Below are 27323 nucleotides of genomic sequence, written 5' to 3'. Positions count from 1 at the left end.
CACTATTACCACTTTTATTTGCAAATAAAAATCATTGTTGTACAAGACTGAATTTTGTCTGTGAATGTCAAGGTTCAAAGGGCAAAGTCAGTCCATGAAGTTGGACAAGATAGGGGCAAACAAAATGTAACATATTATAATGTCCATAAACATTGTGTGTAAAGTTTATCCAGCACAGGTTTAACTGTCCAAAAGAGTAAGAAAGTCATCTTCACTGAAGGAGTGGGCATTAGATGCCTGTGGATTTACAATCAGTTGTTCCATTATTGTCAAAAGACTTGAGTGATTTTTTGTCTAAGTCTGGAGGGAAAGATACTGATTTCCACCATGTCAGGGGTAGAGAATGTTGACAAGACAACCAGTTGAACTTAGACTTACACATAGATGTCCATTATAAAAAAGCAGAAGTCCTCATATGATTTTAAATACCCTTGTCGCTGTAGCTGTTCAGTGGGTTACCAAACGATAGTTGTCATTTGTCATTTTCACAGATTGCCTGTCTCCTAAAATGACTATGTCAACAAATTACATTCACTTTCATAGAGAATAATATTCCTCTCCACGGTTTCAGTGCACAACACACACGTCTCAACTTTCCGGTCGAGTTCACGTCCCATAATGCCGTTCAGATGGTCTTCCCTAACAAGAAGTCAGCGTACTCCTTTCTGCGTAGTACGCGGTGCATTTTGAACGTGTTGGGCGAGGTGTTGGAGAAGGCCATCATTTGTTTACGCAGTTCCTTGAATGCACCCTCTGCCACCATCTGCACTCTCATTGGTCCGATGCTGCCTTTGAACCGGAACGACTTGTAGACAGCCGAGTCCTCCTGGACACACTGGTCCAACTGGTGAACAGGTGCAGGTGGGGTGTGTGTATATTTTTGTTTGTATGTGTGTGCGAGCAAGCGAGAGGGTATTTTAGAGTGTGTGAAAGAGAGGGAGTTAGAGATTGAGAAAGAGAAGAGGGGCAAAATAGAAGATATTTCAGGAGCAATATATTATTTTCCATCGTAAGCACACAACCGAAACAAGTTATGGAATAAGTTCTCCAGGAATTGGCATAAAACAGAAAGAAATGTACGCAAACTCATATTGACAGGTACTGAAATGAAACAAGTGAAACTGAACACAAAATGTTTCCCTACCTTGTAGCGTTGCTCCTCTGTCAGGTTCCTCACCCCCTTTAGCTCCACAAACACTTGATAGTGAGGATCAGAACCTCCACAAGACTCTCCTGCAACAGATACATGATGATCAACCACTGCACAAATCAAGCTGGAGCCAACATACAATATGCCATATCTTCAATGGTCTAATCCCCCTATGAGTGAACATCCAATCATATGCTTCCAGTAAAACTTCACCCCAGCATCACTCTGGGGTGAAGTTTCCCCTAGGTACAGATCTAGGATCAGAATTCCCTCCCCCAATCCTAACTTTAATCATTAGAGGGGGGGAAAAGCAATACTAACCTAAGATCACAACTTCACCCTACACCAATTGGCACTACTACAAAAGCAAGTAGAGAGCCGTCTTACCCATTATGGCGCTCTCTGCGCAGCAGTAGTCAACTAGCTGAGCCCCGGGCCACTGGCTGATGGCTCGCTTCAGAGCCCCCAGGAACATCACCTCAGACACCTTCTCCCCCCGCACGCTCAGCATCTGACCCCGCCTACACACACAGGTCATGCACATAAACGAACACACACAACAACACACACACACACACACAAGTACTTTAGAACAGTCCCACACACAGGCACAAAAACCATCCCCTCAGCATCTATCCCCATCAGAACACAGGTATTCTCACCAACCCAAGTACGTACAGATGAGGTACACACCAGATGCAGTACTGTACCTGTATTGAAATTCGACAACTGGACACTGATTGTGGAAGCCAACCACTTTTACTATATCTCCCATACGATATCTATGAGACAAAAAAAATGAGATATCCCTGTCAAATCACATATCAGTCAACACAAATGCAGTGCTTGGAAAACAACAGGAGGAGCTTCAGTTAAAGGGATAGTTCACTCAAGTGACAAAATGTTATATTTGTTTCCCTACCTTGTAAGCAGTCTATGGACAAGGACAGAGTGGAATCCACACGTAGTTTTTTTACACTTAGCCACTGCCATGTTTTAGTATTTTTCAAACCAAAAACCAATGGAAGTCAATGTACCCAATAATGACAAGTTTTAAATCTCATGCCCAAATCATCTTAAGGTCTCTGAAAGGGATTGTGACTTTGCTCAGTAACTTGGTTTGAAGTTACATTAAAGTCTGATTCTTCATAAAACGTAATGATTTTCCCAACCAAAAACCAATGGAAGTCAAAATACCTGATATTAGCATGTTTTAAAGTACAATGATGTTTTACCTGAAGAGTCCGGATGCGTTGGTGACGACCAGCTCATAGCTGTGTCCCTCCTGCACTTCCTCCATGAGAAGTGTGTGTTTCTCAGGCGTCTCCTGGTCCAAACTGGCCTCTGGGAGGAACTCACAGAACATGGAGCGAGGACACAGCAAGTACCTCCTCCGCTCCTCCTCAGGCCACAGGTTCACCCCAATCAGACCTGCAGGGGCACAGGGATGTTAACACAGAGACATAACGTAAGAGTGCAGGAACACAGAGACACATATAAAAGAGACACAGATACACACGTGTAGTACCATCTAAATTATGTTCAGTACTTGACTTGGTGCTCACCGGAGCTGAGCACTGGCACCTCAGATTCACTACTGCTTGAGTCCCTGCACCTCTTTAGCCGATTAGCTCAAAAGTATTGTGGAATTCCTGCAACTAAATATATTATTTTTTTCATTTAACAAGGCAAGTCAGTTAAGAACAAATTCTTATTTACAATGCCGGCCTACCAAAAGGCCTCGTGCGGGGACGGGTTCTGAGATAAAAAAAAAAATAGAAATAAAATATATATGACAAAACACAAATCACTACAACAGAAACAACACTACATAAAGAGAGACCTAAGACAACAACATAGCAAGGCAGCAACACAACATAAAAAACAACATGATAGCAATACAACACATGGTACAAACATTATTGGGCACAGTCAACAGCACAAAGGTCAAGAAGGTAGAGACAACAATACATCATACAAAGCAGCCACAACTGTCAGTAAGAGTGTCCATGATCGAGTCTTCGAATTAAGAGATTGAGATAAAACTGTCCAGTTTGAGTGTTTGTTGCAGCTCGTTCCAGTCGCTAGCTGCAGCGGACTGAAAAGAGGAGCGACTCAAGGATATGTGTGCTTTTGGAATGTGAACGGGTGTTGTATGTGGCGGATGAGGGCTGCAGTAGATATCTCAGATAGGGGGAGTGAGGCCCAGCTAGGGGGGGGAGTAAGAGGGTTTTATAAATAAGCATAAAATCAAATTTAATTTAATTTAATTTGTCACATACACATGGTTAGCAGATGTTAATGCGAGTGTAGCAAAATGCTTGTGCTTCTAGTTCTGATAGTGCAGTAATACTATATATATATGTAAGTAATACCATATATATGTAAGTAATCTAACAATTCCCCAACAACTACCTAATACACACAAATCTAGAGGGGTGAATGAGAATATGTACATGTAAGTATATGGATGAGCAATGGCCAAGCGGCATAGGGAAAGAGCAATAGATGGTATAAAATACAGTATATACATGTGATATGAGTAATGTAAGATATGTAAAATTATTAAAGTGCCATTTTTTTTATAGTGCATTGTATAAAGTGACTAGTGATCAATTTATTAAAAATGGCCAGTGATTTGGTCTCAATGTATACAGCAGGCTCTGGGAGTTAGTGATTGCTGTTTAGCAGTCTGATGGCCTTGAGATAGAAGCTGTTTTTCAGTCTCTCGGTCCCAGCTTTGATGCACCTGTACTGACCTCACCTTCTGGATGGTAGCGGTGTGAACAGGCAGTGGCTCGGGTGGTTGATGTCCTTGATTATCTTTATGGCCTTCCTGTGACATTGTGTGCTGTAGGTGTCATGGAGGGCAGGTAGTTTGCCCCTGGTGATGCATTGTGCAGACCACCACCCTCTGGAGAGCCTTGTGGTTGATGGCGGTGCAGTTGCCGTACCAGGCTGTGATACAGCCCGACAGGATGCTCTCGATTGTGCATCTGTGAAAGTTTGTCAGGGTTTTGGATGACAAACTTTCTTCACCACACTGTCTGTGTGAGTGGACCATTTCAGTTTGTCTGTGATGTGCATGCTGAGGAACTTAAAACTTTCCACCTTCTCCACTGCTGTCCCTTCGATGTGGATAGGGGAGTGCTCCCTCTGCTCTTTCCTGAAGTCCACGATCACCACCTCTGTTTTTTTTACGTTGAGCGAGAGGTTGTTTTCCTGACACCACACTCCGAGTGCCCTCACCTCCTCCCTGTAGGCTGTCTCGTCGTTGTTGGTAATCAAGCCCACTACTGTTGTGTTGTCTGCAAACTTGATGATTGAGTTGGAGGCGTGCATGGCCACACAGTCGTGGGTGAACAGGGAGTACAGGGGGGGGCTGAGCACACACCCTTGAGGGGCCCCAGTGTTGAGGATCAGCGAAGTGGAGATGTTTCCTACGTTCACCAACTGGGTCGGCCCGTCAGGAAGTCCAGGATCCAATTGTACAGGGCGGGTTGAGACCCAGGGCCTCCAGCTTGTTGATGAGCTTGGAGGGTACTATGGTGTTGAATGCTGAGCTGTAGTCAATGAACAGCATTCTTACATAGGTATTCCTTATGTCCAGATAGGATAGGGCAGTGTGCAGTGTGATGGCGATTGCGTCGTCTGTGGACGTGTTGGGGCGTTGTGCAAACTGAAGTGGGTCTAGGATGGCCGGAAAGGTGGAGGTGATAAGATTCTTGACTAGCCTCTCAAAGCACTTCATGATGACAGAAGTGACTGCTATGGGGCGGTAGTCATTTAGTTCAGTTATCTTTGACTTCTTGGGTACAGGAACAATGGTAGCCATCTTGGAGCATGTGGGGACAACAGACTGGGATAGGGAGCAATTGAATATGTCTGTAAACACACCAGCCAGCTGGTCTGCGCATGCTTTGAGGATGCGGCTAGTCTGGGCCAGCAGCCCAGAGGGGGGAGGTATTTCCTGTAGAACCTGCCACATATGTCTCGAGTCTGAGTCATTGAATTTGCGACTTTCCATGGTTAAATGTGGTGGACCGCACTTTCAGTTTTGCGCAAATGCCGCCATCCATCCACGGTTTCTGGTTAGGGTAGGTTTAAATAGTCACAACATCTCCAATGCACTTCTTTATAAAACGCACTCACCGAGTCAGCGTATAAGTTGATGTTATTCTCTGAGGCTGACCGGAACATATTCCAGTCCACGTGATCAAAACAATCTTGAAGCGTGGCTTCCAATTGGTCAGACCAGTGTTGAATGGTTCTTGTCACTGGTAGATACTGTTTGAGTTTCTGTGTATAAGACAGAAAGAGCAAAATGGCGTCATGATCGAATTTGCAAAAGGGAGGGCGAAGGAGGGCTTTGTATGCATCGCGGAAGTTAGAGTAGCAGTGGTCGAGGGTATTACGCATGCATGTAGCGCAATCAATATGCTGGGAGAATTTAGGTAGACTTGTTCTCAAATTTGCTTTGTTAAAATCCCCAGCTACAATAAATGCATCCTCAGGATGTATGGTTTCCAGTTTGCATATAGTCCAGTGAAGTTCCTTGATGGCCGTCTTGGTGTCCGCTTGAGGGGTAATGTACACAGCTGTGGCTATAACTGACGAGAATTCTCTTGGTAGATAAAATGGCTGGCACTTGATTGTAAGGAATTCTAGATCAGGTGAGCAGAAGGACTTGAGTTCCTGTATGTTGTTATGATTACACCATGAGCCGTTAATCATAAAGCATATACCCCTGCCCTTCCTTTTCCCAGAGAGGTTTTTATCTCTGTCAGTGCGATGCATGGAGAAGCCCGGTAGCTGAACCGATTCAAACAACATATCCTGAGAGCCATGTTTTCGTGAAACAGAGAATGTTACAATCTCTGATGTCTCTGGAAGGCAACCCATGCTCGAATTTCATCTACCTTGTTGTCAAGAGACTGGACATTGGATATATACTCGGGAGCGGTGTGCGATGTGCATGTCTATGGAGCCTGGCCAGGTGGCTGCTTTGTTTGCGGCATCATTGTTTTGGATCGCCTACTGGACTTCGCTCCATTGTCCTGGGTGGTGGTCCGAACAGAGGAACCACTTTGGGAAAATCGTATTCTTGGTCGTAATGTTGGTAAGTTGACGTTGCTCTTATATCCAATAGATCTTCCCATCTGTATGTAATAAGACTTAAGATTTCCTGGGGTAACTATGTAAGAAGAAATACATAAAAAAAAAATACTGCATAGTTTTTTAAGAACTCGAAGCGACCATCTCTGTCGGCACCATGCTGGTAATCAACCAGTCTTGCGACGGGTATACTGAGGTGACCAGTTTACAGAGGAGTATAGAGTGCAGTGATGTGTCCTATAAGGAGCAAATCTGATGGCTGAATGGTAAAGAACATCTATCTGCTCGAGAGCACCCTTACCTGCCATTCTATAAATTATGTCTCCGTAATTTAGCATGGGTAGGATGGTCATCTGAATCAGGGTTAGTTTGGCAGCTGGGGTGAAAGAGTCTAGATTTAACTTTAGCCTGCAGCTTTGATATGTGCTCAGAGAAGGAGTGTACTGTCTAGCCATACTCCCAAGTACTTGTATGAGATGACTACCTCAAGCTCTAAACCCTCAGAGATAGTACTCACACCTGTGGGGAGAGGGGCATTCTTCTTACCAAACCACGTGACCTTTGTTTTGGAGGTGTTCAAAACAAGGTTAAGGGTAGAGAAAGCTTGTTGGACACTAAGAAAGTTTTGTTGTAGAGCAATTTAACACAAAATCCAGGGAGGGGCCAGCTGAGTTTAAGACTATCATCTGCATATAAATGGATGGCAGAGCTTCCTATGGCCTGAGCTATGTTGTTGATGTAAATTGAGAAGAGCGTGGTGCCTAGGATCGAGCCTTGGGGTACTCACTTGGTGACAGGCAGTGGCTGAGATAGCAGATTTTCTGACTTTATACACTGCACTCTTTGAGAGAGGTAGTTAGCAAACCAGGCGGAAAACCCCTCAGAGACACCAATACTCCTTAGCCGGCCCACAAGAACGGAATGGTCTACCGATATCAAAAGCTTTGGCCACGTCAATACAAATAGCAGCACAATATTGCTTAGAATCATGGGCAATGGTGACATCATTGATTACCTTTAAGGTTGCAGTGAAACATCCATAACCTGAGTGGAAACCAGATTGCATACCCAAGAGAATACTATAAAACAGTACTGGCATCCAAAATGAGTACCGGCACCTATTTTAGTCTAAATCAAGCACTGATTATCTTGCGGTCTTTGCTATAATTTTGGCTTCAACCAACTACCACACTCACATGAATACACATGCACATGGAAGAGGCAGACACACAGACAGGGCCACTGTTACATTGTCATTCTCAATAGATGAAGCCTGTATACTCTTGATGTCACAAGGTGATGAGTCTCCTGTGCACTCACCCTCGGTGGCGGCGTAGAAGGGTGAGTAGAAGGGAATCCCCTGGCAGTAGCGCTCCCGCAGCATCTCCCCATAGATCTGATTAGATCCAGAGTCCACAGCCAGCACCAGGTTGAGCTGGGGCCAGAGGCGCCGCACAATGCCCACAAAGCCCTGCTGGAAGTGGGTCCGGAGCTGGGTGGCGCGCTCCGGGTCTGGCTTCATCTGGCCCTCCAGGCTGGCCCTCACCCCTGGCTCCAGGGTCAGAGCAGGGCTGACTCGACCCAGCTTGATGTCCTCCACCAGCTCCTGCCAACGCTCCTGGGGGAGGGGGGCGGACAGAAGATGGCATTATCAAATATAAATAATTACACAGTAATAAGAGTGCTGCAATGGAGGGTTATCCTATGTGCTCTTTACATAAGAGTATGTACAGTATTTACACAATACAGTAAACCAGCTTTCCCAATCCTGGTATGTGTGTTAATCTCTAGCTACAGTACCTGGAGGGCACTGAAGGCATAAAAGACAGTGGAGGCGAAGTTGGACTCCAGGGTGCCCACGCTGGGGTCTTTGAGGGCAAAGAGGAGGTGCAGGTAAAGGGTGTCTCTCTCACTGGGCACCTGGAAGGGAGGTTGGCACCATAATTACAGTAATATAGAAGTGTGTTCAAGTTCAAAAAGACACAATGATAACTTTTGTTTCCCTGTTAATCGTAGTAGCATATTTACACTTTACAATTTGAAAAACATGTTTTCAGTGACAACAGCATTCTGTTTCTTCCCCCGTTATGCCCTTGAGCAAGGCACGGACCTCTTGTTTATTAGAAATGAAACGGAAGAAAACGGAAAAGACACACAACATGAACTCCGATAACGAAAGCGTTTTCCTTTCCGTTGCAAAACGTTTTGCTGCAGCGTGCCCTTATGAACACAACCCTGGTGCCAACCCTACCTGGAAGGCGGGTGCGGGTGTGGTGTATAGGTTGAGCATGTGACGGGATGATGCCGGGGTGGAGGAGTTAGGCCCAATGGGGATGCCTGCCTCAGACTGGCGAAAGGTGGGCGAGTAGAAGAGCTTGGTGGTGCGCTGGAGGCTGTCGCTGGCCGGGAACGCACGCCGCATGGCATCCAGACACACAGCCACGCCCTGGGGTGGAGGAACACACACACACAGTGAGTGTCAAGAACACACAAACATAGTCATGACCAAAATAAAATGGTCATCCTCTCTTCCTATAAGCACAGTATTTACAATTGGATAGGTGAAAGCTTTGATTTCACCACTACATATGCCAACAAGTAATGGTAGCTAAGGAAAATCGTCATTGGGGCTAATAGGGAGCATTTCCACTGACTGACCTGTAGGAAGAACTCTGTGTTGGTGTCCTTGGTGCTCAGCAGCATGGCACTGGCCCCAGATGTACCCGATGTCATGGCTAAGATAAGGGGTTTCTCAGCTATGAGGACCTTCTCTTCTCCAGCCGCCACTCGCGTCACCAGCTCACGATAGTGCTCATACGTCGTCACCGGGTGACGTGTACGAAAGGCCTCACAGTCTGAGGACACAGAACATTGTCTGAATTGTACACTGAACAAAAAATATAAAAAAGCAACAATTTAAAAGATTTTACAGTTCAGTTAGTTCATATAAGGAAATCAGTAAATGTAAATAAATTCATTAGGCGCTAATCTACGGATTTCACGACTGGGAATACATTTATGCCACGCATTATCATGAAACATGAGGTGATGGCACCAGAATGGGCTTCAGGATTTCGCCACAGTATCTCGGTGCATTCAAATTGCCATCGATAAAATGCAATTGGTGTTCGTTGTCCATACCGTACGCCTGACCATACTATAACCCCGTGTTATGTTCGAGACCACTTCAATCGAGACAGATTCAAGACCAAGACTGGAGCAAACCGGTTGACCGATCTCAAAACCAGTTGAGCGCTGCACACGCTTGCTGCCTGGAGATGATATTCTGCTGAAACTAGGCTGTGTGTGCGGTGCCCATGTGAATATATTTCACGTGCTTTACGACTGTGTAGGGTACTTTGTGCATGATTTCTCTATTGTACTACATAATTAATAAGTCATATACATCCACTACACTACTTTGATACGCATCAGTAGGGATTAAGAAGTGAGTATAAGCAATGCCCACTGGGGAAAAAAATGCCCACTACACCACTGGCCCTTTGTGCTTTATAAAAAGAGAAGATAATACACAACACAGAGGACGAGAGTTCAATAGAGTACTAAAGGTCAAGAGGACTAAAAGTCAATAGAGTACTAATGATCCATGGAAATAGTGCTTTTTCTGTAATGGGGGATTAATGTTCAATGGGTCAGAGACATGGGAGGAGTTTCACTCAGGGACTCATAGCTACATTGCAAGTTCTCATTCGTCCAAATTGTTTATACATTGAGCCTGAGATAGGATACTTGTTATTTGGCCATTGGCCCAGTTGTATTGCAAGGAATTCTAATTGATCAACCACAGGCTAGGGCTGGGTTATAAAACTACATCCCGTGCCTTTGTTCTGTGGAGAGAATCACTAAGGACAGGGGAGAATGAACATCTACCTCTCAGCATAACATCTATGATTTGTCCTCTTTGAATAAACCTATTTTCTTCCCCCTGATTTGCTTTGGGGTCTGTGTTATTGAAGAGTAACAACTGCTAACAATATTAATGTTTCAAGAAAGGAGTTTATATATTTGGCCTGTCGAATCGGTTTTAGGCGCTGACTGAATGGAAGCTGAGAATTATACGTTTTTTTTACTCTAGATGGTCTGGGCAAGAAACTATGAGTCCTCACTGTCCGCGAAAGATAGAGTACAAATGTATCCAACACAGAGACAAGACCAAGACTCCCAATATGACACCCAATACCGCTTGGTCTCGAGTAATACAACACAAAAAAAGCCATATCTCAGACTAGCCAATAAAAATAAAATATTAAGATGGGCAGAAGAACACAGACACTGGACAGAGATATGGCTTTTTCTTTGCAACTCTGCCTAGAAGGCCAGCATCCCAGAGTTGTATCTTCACTGTTGATGTTGAGACTGGTGTTTTGCGGTTACTATTTAATGAAACTGCCAGTTGAGGACTTGTGAGGCGTCTGTTTCTCAAACTAGACACTAATGTACTTGTCCTATTGCTCAGTTGTGCACCGGGGCCTCCCACTCTTTCTATTCTGGTTAGGGCCAGTTTGCGCTGTTCTGTGAAGGGAGTAGTACAGTGTTGTACGAGATCTTCAGTTTTTTGGCAACTTCTCGCATGGAATAGCCTTCATTTCTCAGAACAAGGATAGACTGACAAGTTTCAGAAGAAGGTTATTTGTTTCTGGCCATTTTGAGCCTGTAATTGAATCCACAAATGCTGATGCTCCAGATACTCAACTAGGTCTAAAGAAAGCCAGTTGTATTGCTTCTTTAATCAAGACAACAGTTTTCAGCTGTGCTAACATAATTGCAAAAGGGTTTTCTAATGATCAATTAGCCTTTTAAAATTATAAACTTGGATTGGCTAACACAATGTGCCATTGGAACACAGGAGTGATGGTTGCTGATTATGGGCCTCTGTACGCCTATGTAGATATTCCATAAAAAATCTGCTGTTTCCAGCTACAATAGTCATTTACAACATTAACAATGTCTACACTATTTCTGATCAATTTGAGGTTATTTTAAAAATTGACAAAAAAATAGCATTTCTTTCAAAAACAAGGACATTTCTAAGTGACCCCAAACTTGAACGGTTGTGTACCTTTAATGCCTATTGATGAAGGTATCTTCCATATCAACGAGAATTAATAATAAATGTTTAAATTACTACACACCTTTAGCAGTCTTTGCCTTTAGGGTTAGCTCCATGTTGCAGCATGTGTTTATGGAAGACAAACGGAAGACCGAGGCGACCACTTATGCTAATTAGCTATCTAGCATTACCATCTAGCATGCTCCGAACACCTGTGTGTAACAGAAGGAGGCCGCCCAAAATATATTGCAACTGAAAAATACTGTCGCCTGAAACTGTGATAAAGCGGGTTAAAACAGTCTACACTAAAGAGTATGTTTTGCATTTGTGAAATTATTTCATTTTGATGTGATATAAAAAAGGGCTTTATTTCTAGAATCGTATAGCAATCGAGAATCCATTAAAGTTTAGATGGAGTATTTGAATGGCTCTGGCAGCCAAAACAGTCTACCTCTGGAAAAACAAACGCCTTTGCAGGCTGTACGATTTTAGCCTACTTATGCCGCGATTTTGCCTTCCCAGACCAAATTTCCACGTCGTAGACAAATTCTTAGGTTGTAAACAATTGTCAGGCGTCTTGGCTCGTTCACTGTGACATGGTCGAAGTCTGCAAATTAAGTACCGGTACATGCGGTCGTAGGCTCCGACAAAGTGTCAGAACCTTTTTGCCTTTATTGTGTAATGTGGTTGGTGTTGCGAGTCGATCCGAGAAGGGTGAAATTGCGGCTTGCAATTCAGGGCACTCCTGCATGTGGGCATTCTTGCAGGAACCTCTCTTTATACTTCGATTGGTCGACTTTTATGCTAGGACAGGAAGAAGCCATTGCCACTCCAGTACAGTAGGTGGTGTTAATCCACAATAACGATGGGGGCCAGCTGCTGACGAATTCCACAGAAGAATGGGCGGGGCGACAATGGTAGCTAGCTAGCCATACACCGGTAGACAGTGTCCTTCGCCTCCGCCTCTCGGGCACTGTTTTCTGTTAACGACAGCGAGGGCAGGTGTTCGGCATGCGGGAGCAAAGGAACATGTGTGCTAGCTTAGCCAGCTAGTACGGTACACAGCAGGTGGAAGGTGGGGGCTAGGGCGAAAACTGTGCCTGACAGGCAGGGGCTAGGGCCACACCATTTGTTAACTAGCACGCTAGCTAGCACACGGTGTCGCCCTAGCCCCCGCCAGTCAGGCACAGTTTTCTCCGGTATGTACGAGAAGGGGGTGACACTGTTTGCTAGCTAGAAAGTTAGCACACATGTCGCTAACAAGCAAGCTAGCTAGTTAGTTAGCACACGGTGTCGCCCTAGCCCCCTGCCTGTCAGGCACGGTTTTCTCAGGTACACAGGAGGCGGGGCGATAACGTGTGCTAACAAGCAAGCTAGCTAGTTAGCGAGCACACAGTGTCACCCCCAGCCTGTCAGACATGGTTTTCTCCAGTACAACACGGTGTGCTCGCTAGCTAGTTATAACAAGGTGTCACTCCCGCCTGCTGTGCTAGCGGTAGACAGTTTCCTTCACCACTCCTTCCCTACTGTCAGGCAGATACAGGAATGCCCACATGCAGGAACGCCCTTGCAGGCTGCAGATCCCAGTGACTATGTTATTAAAGTGACTATGTATAGATAACTTAATATCTATGCACAGTCACTTGAATAACTCTACCTACATGTACATATTACCTCAATTAAGCAGTGCCACCGCACATTGACTCTGTACTAGAGGTCTACCGATTAATCGGAATGGCCGATTAATTAGGGCCGATTTTAAGTTTTCATAACAATCGGAAATCTGTATTTTTGGGTGCCGATTTTTTTATACCTTTATTTAACTAGGCAAGTCAGTTAAGAACACATTCTTATTTTCAATGACGGCCTAGGAACGGTGGGTTAACTGCCTTGTTCAGGGGCAGAATGACAGATTATCACCTTGTCAGCTCCGGGGACCCAATCTTGCAACCTTACAGTTAACTAGTCCAACGCTCTAACCACCTGCCTCTCATTGCACTCCACGGGTAGCCTGCCTGTTACGCGAATGCAGTACAAGCTGCTAGCTAGAATTAAACTTATCTTATAAAAATCAATCAATCATAATGACTAGTTATAACTACACATGGTTGATGATATTACTAGTTTATCTAGCGTGTTCTGCGTTGCATATAATCGATGCAACGCTGGGGGATGATTTAACAAAAGCGCATTTGCGAAAAAAGCACAATCGTTGGACGACTGTACCTAACCATAAACACCAATGCCTTTCTTAAAATCAATACACAGAAGTATATATTTTTAAACCTGCATATTTAGCTAAAAGAAATCCAGGTTAGCAGGCAATATTAACCAGGTGAAATTGTGTCACTTCTCTTGTGTTCATTGCACGCAGAGTCAGGGTATATGCAACAGTTTGGGCAGCCTGGCTCATTGCGAACTAATTTACCAGAATTTTACATAATTATGACATAACATTGAAGGTTGTGCAATGTAACAAGAATATTTAGACTTAGGGATGCCACCCGTTAGATAAAATACCGAACAGTTCCGTATTTGACTGAAAGAATAAAAACGGTTTGTTTTCTAAATGATAGTTTCGACCATATTAATGCAGTTTGGTCTCCTACCCCGGGTGTTGTGGCCCCTAGCAGTGTATGAGGTTCCAATCTCAACAGTGGAGAAGATGGAAAGAGGAGTCACAGGCTACTTAAAGAAGTGGCTCGGAGTTCCACGATGCCTTACCACTATAGGCCTCTATGGAGATGGTGTCCTCAAGCTGCCCCTCACCAGTCTAACAGAGGAATTCAAGTGTGCAAAAACCAGGCTCCAGATGAGACTGAATGAATCTCGAGACCCAGTGGTGAGCAACAACGCGCTGATCTTGGCAACTGGGCGCAAATGGAGGCCAGGAAAAGCAGTCCAGGAGGCAACAGCAGCCCTCAGACATGCTGACATTGTGGGTCATGTTCAGCAAGGGAGAGGAGGCCTTGGGCTAACTAGCAGTGCTGTTTGGAGGAAGGCCACTGCACCAGAGTGGCAGAAGATGGCAGTGCAGGAAGTACACCATCAGGAGGAGGCTGCAAGGTGGGCCAAGGCAGTCTCTCTTGCCAAACAGGGACAGTGGACTCGATGGGACAGTGTGGAGAAGAGGAAGATCAGCTGGAAGGATCTGTGGGCCATGGAAGCGAGGCGGTTGAGCTTTTCCATCAGAGCAACATATGACGTCCTTCCAACACCAGTTAATCTTCACCAATGGTATGGTGAAGATCCAGACTGTGCCCTCTGTTCCATGCAAGCCAACCTCAGGCACATTCTCACAGGGTGTAAAACAAGCCTCACACAAGGACGCTACACTTGGCGTCACAACCAAGTCCTTAAAAACCTTGCGTCCGCCCTGGAGGACAAGCGAGCTGCCACCCCCCTACCACCCGCAGCAGCATCACACCCCTTACAGACGACCTTTGTCCGCGAAGGGGCTAAACCACCGAAGAGCGGCTCTACACCATTGGAGCGAGACCAGCAGCGCTTGGCCCGCGACTGGAAAATGCTAGCTGACATTGGCCGGCAACTTGTCTTTCCTCTGAAGATCGCAACCACCACCCTAAGACCTGACATGGTGCTCTGGTCCCGTTCGCTCAAGAAGGTCTTCATCATTGAGCTCACAGTACCCTGGCAGGACTCAGTAGATGAGGCTTATGAGCGAAAACATCTGTGCTATGCCGATCTAGCTGCCGAAGCACGGCATCATGGCTGGAACACAGAAGTCCGACCAGTGGAGGTGGGCTGCAGAGGTTTTGTGGCAACATCTACAACGAGACTGCTTAGAGACCTGGAAATTAAGGGCCAGAGCCAGCGTTCGGCAATCAAAGCTGTATCGGAGGCGGCAGAAGGCAGCAGTCAGTGGCTCTGGATGAAGAGGAAAGACCCCAGCTGGGCCCCGAAGTGAGAGGGCCAGGAGGTATGCGGTCAACAATGCTTGACTCAGGGAGGAGGACGCCCCTGCCATGCATAGTCCCATGGGATGTTGGCTATCAACAACAAGGCAACTCCTATGACTAATTTGGAATGGGACGCAAGCGTAGGATTGATCCCCCTGTCGCTGGCCGCCTTTGGGGAGGGTGTATAGTGTGAAAGGCCGAAACACCCTAGGAACCAAAGGTACACTACTGACGATGCACTCCCCAAATTTCACCAGGCTCACTGTTCATGAACTCTTGGAAGTGCTTGCACAAAGGATAGTAACATCTCATCCTGTGTTCTTGGAATCTGAATATGAATGTTTCTGTGTGTTATTATGTTAAAATTAAGTCTATGATTTGATAGAGTAGTCTGACTGAGCGATGGTAGGTAGCAGCAGGCTCGTAAGCATTCATTCAAACAGCACTTTCATGCATTTTGTCAGCAGCTCTTCGCAAGCACTGCGCTGTTTATAACTTCAAGCCTATCAGCCTAATGGCTGGTGTAACCGATGTGAAATGGCTAGCTAGTTAGCGGGGTGCGCGCTAATAACGTTTCAAACGTCACTCGCTCTAAGACTTGGAGTAGTTATTCCCCATTGTGGAGCGATGGGTAATGCTGCTTCGAGTGTGGCTGTTGTCGATGTGTTCCTGGTTCGAGCCCAGGTTTGGGCGAGGAGAGGGACGGAAGCTATACTGTTACACTGTTACACATACTATAGTGCATATAAGAACATCCAATAGTCAAAGATATATGAAATACAAATGGTATAGAGAGAAATAGTCCTATAAATACTATATTAACTACAACCTAAAACCTCTTCCCTTGGAATATTGAAGTCTCATTTTAAAAGGAACCACCAACTTTCATATGTTCTCATGTTCTGAGCAAGGAACACAAACGTTAGCATTTATTGCACATATTGTACATTTACTTCTCCAACACTTTGTTTTTGCATTATTTAAACCAAATTGAACATGTTTCATTATTTATTTGAGGCTAAATGGATTTTTAATTGATGTATTATATTAAGTTAAAATAAGTGTTCATTCAGTATTGTTGTAATTGTCATTATTACAAATCAAATTAAAAAATTGAAATATATACAGTGGGGCAAAAAAGTATTTAGTCAGCCACCAATTGTGCAAGTTCTCCCACTTAAAAATATGAGAGGGGCCTGTCATTTTCATCATAGGTACACTTCAACTAAATCACATTGTAGGATTTTTAATTCATTAATTTGCAAATTATGGTGGAAAATAAGTATTTGGTCAATAACAAAAGTTTCTCAATACTTTGTTATATACCCTTTGTTGGTAATGACAGAGGTCAAACGTTTTCTGTAAGTCTTCACAAGGTTTTCACACACTGTTGCTGGTATTTTGGCCCATTCCTCCATGCAGATCTCCTCTAGAGCAGTGATGTTTTTGGGCTGTTGCTGGGCAACACGGACTTTCAACTCCCTCCAAAGATTTTTCATAGGGTTGAGATCTGGAGACTGGCTAGGCCACTCCAGGACCTTGAAATGCTTCTTACGAAGCCCCAACTTCGTTGCCCGGGCGGTATGTTTGGGATCATTGTCATGCTGCAAAGACCCAGCCATGTTTCATCTTCAATGCCCTTGCTGATGGAAGGAGGTTTTCACTCAAAATCTCACGATACATGGCCCCATTCATTCTTTCCTTTACACGGATCAGTCGTCCTGGTCCCTTTGCAGAAAAACAGCCCCAAAGCATGATGTTTCCACCCCCATGCTTCACAGTAGGTATGGTGTTCTTTGGATGCAACTCAGCATTCTTTGTTTTTACCAAAAAGTTATATTTTGGTTTCATCTGACATTCTCCCAATCTTCTTCTGGATCATCCAAATGCTCTCTAGCAAACTTCAGACGGGCCTGGACATGTACTGGCTTAAGCAGGGGGACACGTCTGGCACTGCAGGATTTGAGTCCCTGGCGGCGTAGTGTGTTACTGATTGATGGTAGGCTTTGTTACTTTGGTTCCAGTTCTCTGCAGGTCATTCACTAGGTTCCCCCGTGTGGTTCTGGGATTTTTGCTCACCGTTCTTGTGATCATTTTGACCCCACGGGGTGAGATCTTGCGTGGAGCCCCAGATCGAGGGAGATTATCAGTGGGAGAACTTTCACAATTGTGTATGTATATATACACACACACACACACACACACAGTGGGGCAAAAAATATTTAGTCAGCCACCAATTGTGCAAGTTCTCCCACTTAAAAAGATGAGAGAGGCCTGTAATTTACATCATAGGTACACTAACTATGACAGACAAAATGAGGGGGAATAAAAATCCAGAAAATCACATTGTAGGATTTTTAATGAATTTATTTGCAAATTATAGTGGAAAATAAGTATTTGGTCACCTACAAACAAGCAAGATTTCTGGCTCTCACAGACCTGTAACTTCTTCTTTGAGGCTCCTCTTAAAAAGATGAGAGGCCTGTAATTTTCATATATATATATATATATATATGTATATAAAAAAAATATATACATATATTTTTTAAATCGGCATCGGCTTTTTTTGGTCCTCCAATAATCGGGATCAGCGTTGAGGCTCTGCATCTGTCCTCGTGCTCCTAGACCTTAGTGCTGCTTTTGATACCATCGATCACCACATTCTTTTGGAGAGATTGGAAACCCAAATTGGTCTACACAGACAAGTTCTAGCCTGGTTTAGATCTTATCTGTCGGAAAGATATCAGTTTGTCTCTGAATGGTTTGTCCTCTGACAAATCAACTGTAAATTCCGGTGTTCCTCAAAGGTTCCGTTTTAGGACCACTATTGTTGTCACTATATATTTTACCTCTTGGGGATGTCATTCGAAAACATAATGTTAACTTTCACTGCTATGCGGATGACACACAGCTGTACATTTCAATGAAACATGGTGAAGCCCCAAAATTGCCCTCGCTAGAAGCATGTGTTTCAGACATAAGAAAGTGGATGGCTGCAAACCTTCTACTTTTAAACTCGGACAAAACAGAGATGCTTGTTCTAGGTCCCAAGAAACAAAGAGATCTTCTGTTGAATCTGACAATTAATCTTAATGGTTGTACAGTTAGTCTCAAATAAAACTGAAGGACCTCGGTGTTACTCTGGACCCTGATCTCTCTTTTGAAGAACATATCAAGACTGTTTCAAGGACAGCTTTTTTCCATCTACGTAACATTGCAAAAATAAGAAACTTTCTGTCCAAAAAGGATGCAGAAAAATGTATCCATGCTTTTGTCACTTCTAGGTTAGACTACTGCAATGCTCTACTTTCCGGCTACCCATATAAAGCACTAAATAAAACTTCAGTTAGTGCTAAATACGGCTGCTAGAATCCTGACTAGAACCCAAAAAATGTATCATATTACTCCAGTGCTAGCCTCCCTACACTGGCTTCCTGTCAAGGAAAGGGCTAATTTCAAGGTTTTACTGCTAACCTACAAAGAATTACATGGGCTTGCTCCTACCTATCTCTCTGATTTGGTCCTTCCGTACATACCTACGCTACGGTCACAAGACGCATGCCTCGTAATTGTCCCTAGAAATTCTAAGCAAACAGCTGGAGGCAGGGCTTTCTCCTTTAGAGCTCAATTTTTATGGAATGGTCTGCCTACCCATGTGAGAGACGCAAACTCGGTCTCAACCTTTAAGTCTTTACTGAAGACTCATCTCTTCAGTGGGTCATATGATTGAGTGTAGTCTGGCCCAGAAGTGTGAAGGTGAACGGAAAGGCTCTGGAGCAACGAACCGCCCTTGCTGTCTCTGCCTGGCCGGTTCCCCTCTTTCCACTGGGATTCTCTGCCTCTAACCCTATTACAGGGGCTGAGTCACTGGCTTACTAGGGCTCTTTCATACCGTCCCTCGGAGGGGTGCGTCACTTGAGTGGGTTGGGTTGAGTCACTGATGTGATCTTCCTGTCTGGGTTGTCGCCCCCCCCTTGGGTTTTGCCGTGGCGGAGATCTTTGTGGGCTATACTCGGTCTTGTCTCAGGATGGTAAGTTGGTGGTTGAAGATAACCCTCTAGTGGTGTGGGTGCTGTGCTTTGGCAAAGTGGGTGGGGTTATATCCTTCCTGTTTGGCCCTGTCCGGGTGTATCATCGGATGGGGCCAGTGTCTCCTGACCCCTCCTGTCTCAGCCTCCAGTATTTATGCTGCAGTAGTTTATGTGTCGGGGGGCTAGGGTCAGTTTGTTATATCTGGAGTACTTCTCCTGTCCTATCCGGTGTCCTGTGTGAATTTAAGTATGCTCTCTCTAATTCTCTCTTTCTTTCTCTCTCTCTCTCTCTCTCTCTCGGAGGACCTGAGCCCTAGGACCATGCCTCAGGACTACCTGACATGATGACTCCTTGCTGTCCCCAGTCCACTTGGCCGTGCTGCTGCTCCAGTTTCAACTGTTCTGCCTGTGATTATTATTATTTGACCATGCTGGTCATTTATGAACATTTGAACATCTTGGCCATGTTCTGTTATAACCCATTGGTTCCTTCATGAACAACCCCGCCTAGAATCTCTGGTGGTCTAGTGGTTAGGATTTGGCGCCCTCACCGCCGTGGCCCGGGTTCGATTCCCGGTCAGAGAACCACTCTTTGGGCTCGCCCGGCATTGGCGCAGCGGTCTAAGGCACTACATCTCAGTGCAAGAGGCGTGCGTCACTGTAGTCTCTGGTTCCCGTGATGGAGAGTCCCATAGGGCGGTGCACAATTGGCCCAGTGTTGTCCACGTTTGGACGCGGTAGTCCGTCATTGCAAATAAGAATTTGTTCTTAACTGACTTGTCTAGTCTAATTAAGGTTATATATATATTTTTTAAATGTATGTACAACCCCTCCTAGAGCATCCCATTGGTTCATGCATTAGCACCCCATCTGGATTCTGCATGAACCCAGAGTCCTGCTAGCTAGATACCGATAGTCAGTGGTCCCGTCTGCCGAACACCTGCCCTCACAAGTCGTTAACAGAACTGCAGGAAAACAGTGCCCGACAGGCAAGGGGGAAGGACACTGTCTAAGCTAAGGTTGCAAAGGGTTGGAAACTTTTCAGAAATGTTCCATGGGAAGTTAAGCCCGGGATGCACAGTGCATTCTTCCATCATATGTTCAGGCTGCGCTGCTCATGCATTGAATCTGCTCCTCAAGAACATCATGGCACTGAAAACAATGGATACACTACAAGAGAGCCAAGGAAATGGTTAGGTATGTGAAGAGTCACCAAGTTATAGCAGCAATCTACCTCACCAAGCAAAGTGAGAAGAATAAAAACACCACATTGAAGCTGCCCAGCAACGCCTGTTGAGGTGGTGTTGTTATCATGTTTGACAGTCTCCTGGAGGGGAAGGAATCTCCAAGAAATGGCCATATCACAGTCTACCGATATGGACAGCCGCATCAAGAGGATCCACCTGGATGATGTATTTTGGGAGAGAGTGGTAAAGCAGCCTGAAACCTATAGCAGTAGCAATTGCACAGATTGATGTTCAGACTCTGCTTGCAGATGTAAGAGAAGAAATCTGTACTGCCCTGCCCACTTCACTGTTGCTCCAAGCAGAGGAAACTGCAGTTCTGAAATACATCAAAAAGCGTGAACACTTCTGCCTGCAGCCCATACACACCTCAGTGTACATGTTGGACCCCAAGTATGCTGTCAAGAGCATCCTGGTGGAATGGACTTTGTGGATCTGAGGCTCTTTCCCCTGTTGCCTCCATCTTCCAAATCCCACCAACATCAGCCGCCTCAGAGGGCAACTGGTCCTTGTTTGGGAACACACACACCAAAGCACATAACAGGCTGACCAATACAAGGGTAGAAAAATTGGTGGCCATCCAGGCAAATTTGAGTCTTTTTGAGTCTGACAACGAGCTATCCTCAACAAGGTAGGAAAGTAACTGTTAAGACGTGGCCTCGGAGTCTGATGTTCAAAAATTGGACATTGAGGAAGTGCAGGGAGAAGACATGGAAGCCTGAGAGGAAGACAACCAAAGCTTTAGTTTCTAGACTATCATTTTACAGATGTATGTTGAAAACGTTATTGGGAGATGCGATGGATAATGGAGGATCATTCAATATTCCCTTTCTTTTGTTGTTCAGTGAAATCATTACATGTGAAGAGTCAACTCATTTAATTAAAGTTAAATTTGTAACTAAATGTTTTTATTTCTATTGGAAGGATTTAATCATTTCCAATTATGTCTACTTATGATAAGGTAAAATGTTTCTGTTTGTCTCCATATGAAATGGTAAATATATCCAATGCAAAAAACATCTACATTTAAATGGTATTAATATTAATTTGCATTTATTTCCAATAATTCCCATTAATTCCCACGGAAGATTTCCACCTCTGAGTATTTCCCAAAATGTGCAAGCCTACCGAGCAGACGGGAGGCTGGTGCAACACTGTGTGCTAACTAGCTTGATAGTTAGCTAGCCAACAAACAGAGTCAATCCCGCCACCTGCCTGCTGTGAACCGGAGTCCTCTTTAGGACTAGCTGACAAAGCTAAAACACCTTCCCTCGCAGTTGTTAACAGAACTGCGGGAAAACAGTGCCCGACAGACGGGGTATATTTTTTAATTCGGGCAAGCAGGAGGCTGGGGTGCTCCAGTACAGTAGGTGGCGTTAATGCAGAATAATGTAACGTTGGATGCCACAGATGAACACCATTGAAGAAGGGGCGGTGGCAGCTAGCTAGCTATACACGGATGGACAGTATCCGTTGCCCCACCCCTTCATCCGCAGCTGGCATCCAACGTTGTGCATGAACGCCACCTACTGTACTTGAGCGCCCCTGTCTCACGCCTGTCCCAAGTTAAAAATGGACAAATTAGAAGTATAAAGAGGGCAGATGCAGGAATGCCAAGAATTGCGGTGCAAATGTACCCTTTTCTGAGCTGCTGGCACATGCACAAATCAAATACACTGCTGCAGTTGACGTAGCCTATGTCGGCTGACCAGTCTCGCAAACCAATCGCAGAATGTCACTGCAGAACTGACACAAATCATACTACCTGGCCAGGTTGGTTGCTAGTACGATTTACGTCAGTTCTGCCGTCAACCAACCTGGCCAGATGGCAGAACTGACGCAAATCGTACTATCTGGCCAGGTTGGTATCAATATTTTAATTTGGTAACATCAATACGTAATCGTAAAAGACTGAATCCGATTTACATCTAAACTACTTTTAAAAGACTACATTCTTGGGCTAGCCTACATCATACAATTTATTGCAATTTGAGGAAACGTGATGAGAGTTATCGCAAGCATGTCATCAGAACGTAGAGGCAGTCAATCACTTAGCAAAAAGTTACATCACTGGCATAATGACCTTACATCACAAGCTTTTGCTGAGGTCGAATATGCTGAGAGCAGAACGTGCACGGTCATTGGTGGGCTATATTGTGCAAGTGAACAAATGTGCATTATTATGCAAGTGTCTTATAATAACGTGGAATGATTACCTTTGATTGAGCTAAAATCATACTGCTTTCCATAACATGTGTCAGCGTTCTTGCGCAGGCGCTTTAGAAGAGTTTCCTCTTGAACTTGCCGTATATTCAGCGTATCGGCTTCCAGTTTCCCTCTTTGCCGCTTACCCAGCCAACCCACAACCTTCACGGCAAAATACTGGCCTAGCAGACTGCTCAAAGTCCGGTTCTCTCCTTTCACTTTCGAGCTTATGTCCCTCCAAAGCAGCGCCATTCCACCCAGAGACAGGACTCCAAGCACACTGGGCAAAGGACGCAGCATCCCGAGTAGCTCTGTTACACAAGGTGGAAAGCACAGAATCGGTCACGCGAGAGCGCTGTTGGTCTACACACATCCATAACAACCAGTCGATAAACATGATCAACCTACATACGTCAGAAATAGAAATAGGCTGTTCGTATTCCATTAAGTTGTTTTTGAACATAACTTCTTAGTCTATTTTCCCACCAGGAACAGGAAGTTTAATGAACAAATCTTTAAAACGGGCTATTACCATGGAAGCGCACATACATCACCGCTAGGCTATCAGTTCAGTAGTCAAAGCAATGGTTCACTTCAAATATTCATAATGTAGCTTACCAAGACTTTGTCCAGTGGCTATAATAATGGAGAGAATTGTAATGACTAATGCACAACGAATACATTTCGACCGCCCTAATATAGCCATCGAACTGATCAACTCATAAATCATTTCAAAATAAGATAAAAAGGTTTTCGTTCACGTTAAAGCTGTCCATTTGTTAACTTTAACGAATGGAAAAGCATTGTCCAGTCCGTTAACTAAGTTTAAAACATGAGGATTCTTCACTTTGCAAGATGTTTTAAAGCAAGAATTTCACTTCCTTGTTTCGACCGGTCACCAAAGATGTTATATTATATAGACAAGATGGTCGAGTGGCCACTAACAATGGATATACATTTCGTCAAAGATAGAAGGGAGGCGAGATCAGATGGGACCATTCTAGCAAAGATTTTTATATCTAAACTATCTGTGATTCTAGCCAATGAGAGGGCAGATACGCATGTCAGGCACAACTGCAATATAGTCGTTTTTTTAAGTTGCCGAAATGCCACGGTCGTCCACGTATATCAGTGCATCAGTGCATTCGTAACAACCTAACATTTACGACACTTATATTAGATAAAATAAGCCTCACATAGCAAATTAGTAATTAAATTTTTTGTTGACCTCCATACAAAAATTCCTCACTTCATGGTCTTATTTGTGTAGATGAATTTCGGGCGGAGTATACCCCTCTCGCTTCGCCTCTTCCTCTCTGCTGATTCTTCTTCTTCTTCTTCTTTGAAGTTTATTGGCAGACTACAACATATACACTGTTTTGCCGCCACCTACTGTACTGGGTAGTGAACGAAAAAAATAAAACAATCCATTGCTGGTAAAAGACGGAGAAAACGACATGCAAATACAAACATAGACACATCCCACTCCTTCAGTCACAGTCCAATCCAATCTACATCTGAACGGCAGCAAATGTCTCTCCACTGGATTCTAGGTGTCAAGAACATGGCTGTTTGAAGGTTAAATGACGAGACAAAGGCACCTGGAGAGACATCGGACCCCAGCCCAGCAGTCACAGCAGGAACTTCTGGGTTCCTGACATTCACCTCCTCCGTCGTGTCAGCAGTAAACCTGGCCTCAGGGATTTGAGATGTAAACTTGATCCCCCTCCCCCCATTTAGTATGATATGTTACGTTATATTACATTACAAATGGATTAGTGGTCGTACGATATCATAGGAATTTGAGGTAGAGGTCTTTTCGTATCCCAAAATTGAGATCCGAATGTAACGGATGTGAAATAGCTAGCTAGTTAGCGGTGGTGCGCGCTAAATAGCGTTTCGATCGGTGACGTCACTTGCTCTGAGACCTTCAAGTAGTGGTTCCTCCAGGGCCACGGCTTTTGTGGAGCGATGGGTAACGATGCTTCATGGGTGACTTTTGTTGATGTGTGCAGAGGGTCCCTGGTTCACGCCCGGGTATGGGCGAGGGGACGGTCTAAAGTTATACTGTTACACAAACCTTATTGGATCTGTAAGCAACCAGTAATTTCACCCCAAAATCAATACCGATCCGATTTAGATCTGAGGTATACCAGATCCCAGTGGCAATTTTAGCATGTAAATCTTGGTGGTGCAATCAACATATATTTTTTTACATGCATGCCTGCATTAATTGCACTATAACAGTGCCCACAAACTGTTAGGGTCTACATAAAGCTGTGCCAATAGCAGAGCTTTCCTTTCAGCACCATGGGGTGAATCCTTACCACTTCTACACCTGGCTATCAGCGGAGCTTAGTCTGGCAGCAAAACAGTTCATTCAGCCACATTTCCTGCTTTTTTAAAAGCCATAGCTGACATGGCTGACTTGCTTCAACAAATGTGGTTACTCCTGACTCCTTGTGGATAAGAACTTCTTTCTCTTCAATAATAACGAACGCCAAAATGAGTTTGGACTTTTGAACCATACACAAACATTATTACATTTATGTTCAGTAAATTCATAATGTTTATTCTTATATCATTAACACTTAGCGCTAAGTAAAAGCAAGTATAAGCAAATGAGCTGTGACGAGGTAGGCCTATTCGTTCAGCACTTTCAAAATGGACACCGACAGAAATTCAGATAGATGTAGTTTGGATAAATTCAGCAAGATGTTGAGGCCTTAACTTTACTCTTCTTTAAGTCACCACAGAGAGAGAGAGAGTAAGAGAGAGAGAGAGAGACTCGGTTAGCCTACCATTTGAAGTATTTTATTAGGCCTATGTGGTCTAAAAAGGAAGGAAAATACAATCATGAGGATCCACTTTTATGTAGAATATACCAAGGCACAGATAGCACATTGTGCAAACACAACAACCCTTGCAATATCAACTGAAATTACATGGGTTTATTACTGAACTTTTTTTTGAAAACAAATATTTGAACGGGAATAGACTGTCACTGGCAAACATGGTTCCCGACTCAACAACATTATATAGTATCTCCTCCTTGTCAAGAAAAGCACATGAGCTAATTATAGTACACAAAGTAAGCAAAACAATAAATAAATTCCAACATTGCCTAAAATGATGAATAAGATACTAATAAGATAGACCTATATAAGCAATTGAGCAATATAATAATATAACAATTGAGATGTACAAGCATAAGGGAACGATGAGCAGATAAGAGGCAATCCGTAATTGCGATGAGGACATTAACGAGCAAGCTAAGATGGACATGGTCAATATAACTATTTGTTCAGCACTTTTAAAATGTAATGACATAATTCAGAACATGGGCCGTTCTTACAGTATTCTCCCTGTAAACCAAGTCAGAACCGTAGGATAAAAAATGGGGCATGTAAGCAGACACAGAAAGCTCTTACAATATTCGATTGATGACATTTCTCTAAAACAGGCTATAGGCTAAATGTGCACCACCAAGTCAGAACAGTAGGCTAAGTTCTGGGGATCAAATTATTAGGGTGAGGCACATGGGCTACTAACAGCTTACTACATAACATACACTTTGTATAACATAATTTATGCAGCAGCATACAATACATTTTTGGACTCACCGTTGTTGTGCTGTCCTCCCTTGAACAGGAAGATGGCGCGGTGGTCCTTCTTGTGGGCAAATGTTGTCATCAAAATTTGCCATAAAAATCTGGCATTCTCTGGATTTATAGTGCTTTCTAGACAACTGGGAACTCGGAAAAAAACAAGGTTGAATCATGACGTCAGTGATCTTCAGGTCGGAGCTCTAGAAAGAGGCACGAGTTCCCGACTTTTCAAAACCTATTTTCCCAGTCGGAGCTCGTATTTTTCCAGTCGGAGTTCCCAATTGTCTTGAACTCACTGATTTCCTAGATTTCCCAGTTCCCGAGTTTCCTGTTTTTTGAATGCAGCAGAAGTCATGCTGGATTAACAGCTTGGGCAATGTATTTAAACTTTTCTGGCCTATGGTGTTGGTGCTGAATGTTTATCCTTTTAAGCTTGGAAAATATACTTTTTCAGACAGATATTTTAAATCCTTAAACCCAGACTTGGACCACACACCCTCTCCACCGAATAGCAGGCACAGGGAAGCAAAATAGTGATTGCTTTGCAACACTTGCAGTTAGGCACTGATTCCTTCCAAACCACTTATTGTTGAATTTGCGATTTCTCGACTTGTTGTGTAATGTTTATGTCCAATTGCCGATGAGCAGCAGTACGTTTTTTCTATAATTTATCTTCATATGACAAGTATTAAAAAGGATTTGCCAGTAGATTGTAGATGTGATTCATGATGATAACTGCTTGTCTAGCTTGCCTGAAAACAGGCTTACCAGGTGGGGCTCAAAACAGGTGCCTTGAAGGTGAACGGCAAGGCATTGGAGCAACGAACCGCCCTTGCTGTCCTTGCCTGGACGGCTACCCTCTCCACTGGGATTCTCTGCCTCTGACCCTATTACGGGTGCTGAGTCACTGGCTTACTAGTGCTCTTCCATGCCGTCCCTAGGAGGGGTGCACAGTGCCACAGTGTCCCACGACCCACCC

At 44.2% G+C, this 27323-nt stretch overlaps 1 protein-coding gene and 1 non-coding gene across 4 annotated transcripts; one reads left to right on the top strand and one right to left on the bottom strand.

Moving 5' to 3' along the window:
- ghdc (GH3 domain containing) lies at positions 1-24052 on the bottom strand. Of its 3 annotated transcripts, none has more exons than XM_029629572.2 (11): positions 23986-24039; positions 22748-23047; positions 8924-9120; positions 8517-8711; positions 8066-8185; positions 7586-7883; positions 2386-2581; positions 1861-1932; positions 1538-1671; positions 1145-1233; positions 1-844 (listed from the first exon to the last, which is right to left on the bottom strand). In XM_029629572.2, the coding sequence occupies exons 2-11, from the start codon at positions 23034-23036 to the stop codon at positions 626-628; spliced, it is 1809 nt and encodes a 602-aa protein (XP_029485432.2). In that variant the 5' UTR covers positions 23037-23047; positions 23986-24039; the 3' UTR covers positions 1-625. The 3 variants fall into 3 exon arrangements, with proteins under 3 accessions (XP_029485432.2, XP_029485430.2, XP_029485434.1); XM_029629570.2 differs by lacking the exon at positions 23986-24039 and adding an exon at positions 23355-23655; XM_029629574.2 differs by lacking the exon at positions 22748-23047 and having other exon boundaries at positions 23986-24052.
- Positions 19801-19872, top strand: trnae-cuc (transfer RNA glutamic acid (anticodon CUC)). The gene has a single exon. It is a non-coding gene; the product is annotated as a tRNA-Glu (tRNA).
- Positions 24053-27323: the final 3271 nt, after the last annotated feature.

This window comes from Oncorhynchus nerka, linkage group LG23, assembly GCF_034236695.1.
Source record: "Oncorhynchus nerka isolate Pitt River linkage group LG23, Oner_Uvic_2.0, whole genome shotgun sequence".
In the NCBI taxonomy this organism is placed as follows: domain Eukaryota; kingdom Metazoa; phylum Chordata; class Actinopteri; order Salmoniformes; family Salmonidae; genus Oncorhynchus; species Oncorhynchus nerka.
Note: the sequence above shows the minus strand (reverse complement) of the source record. Positions and strands in the feature narration are given on the sequence as shown.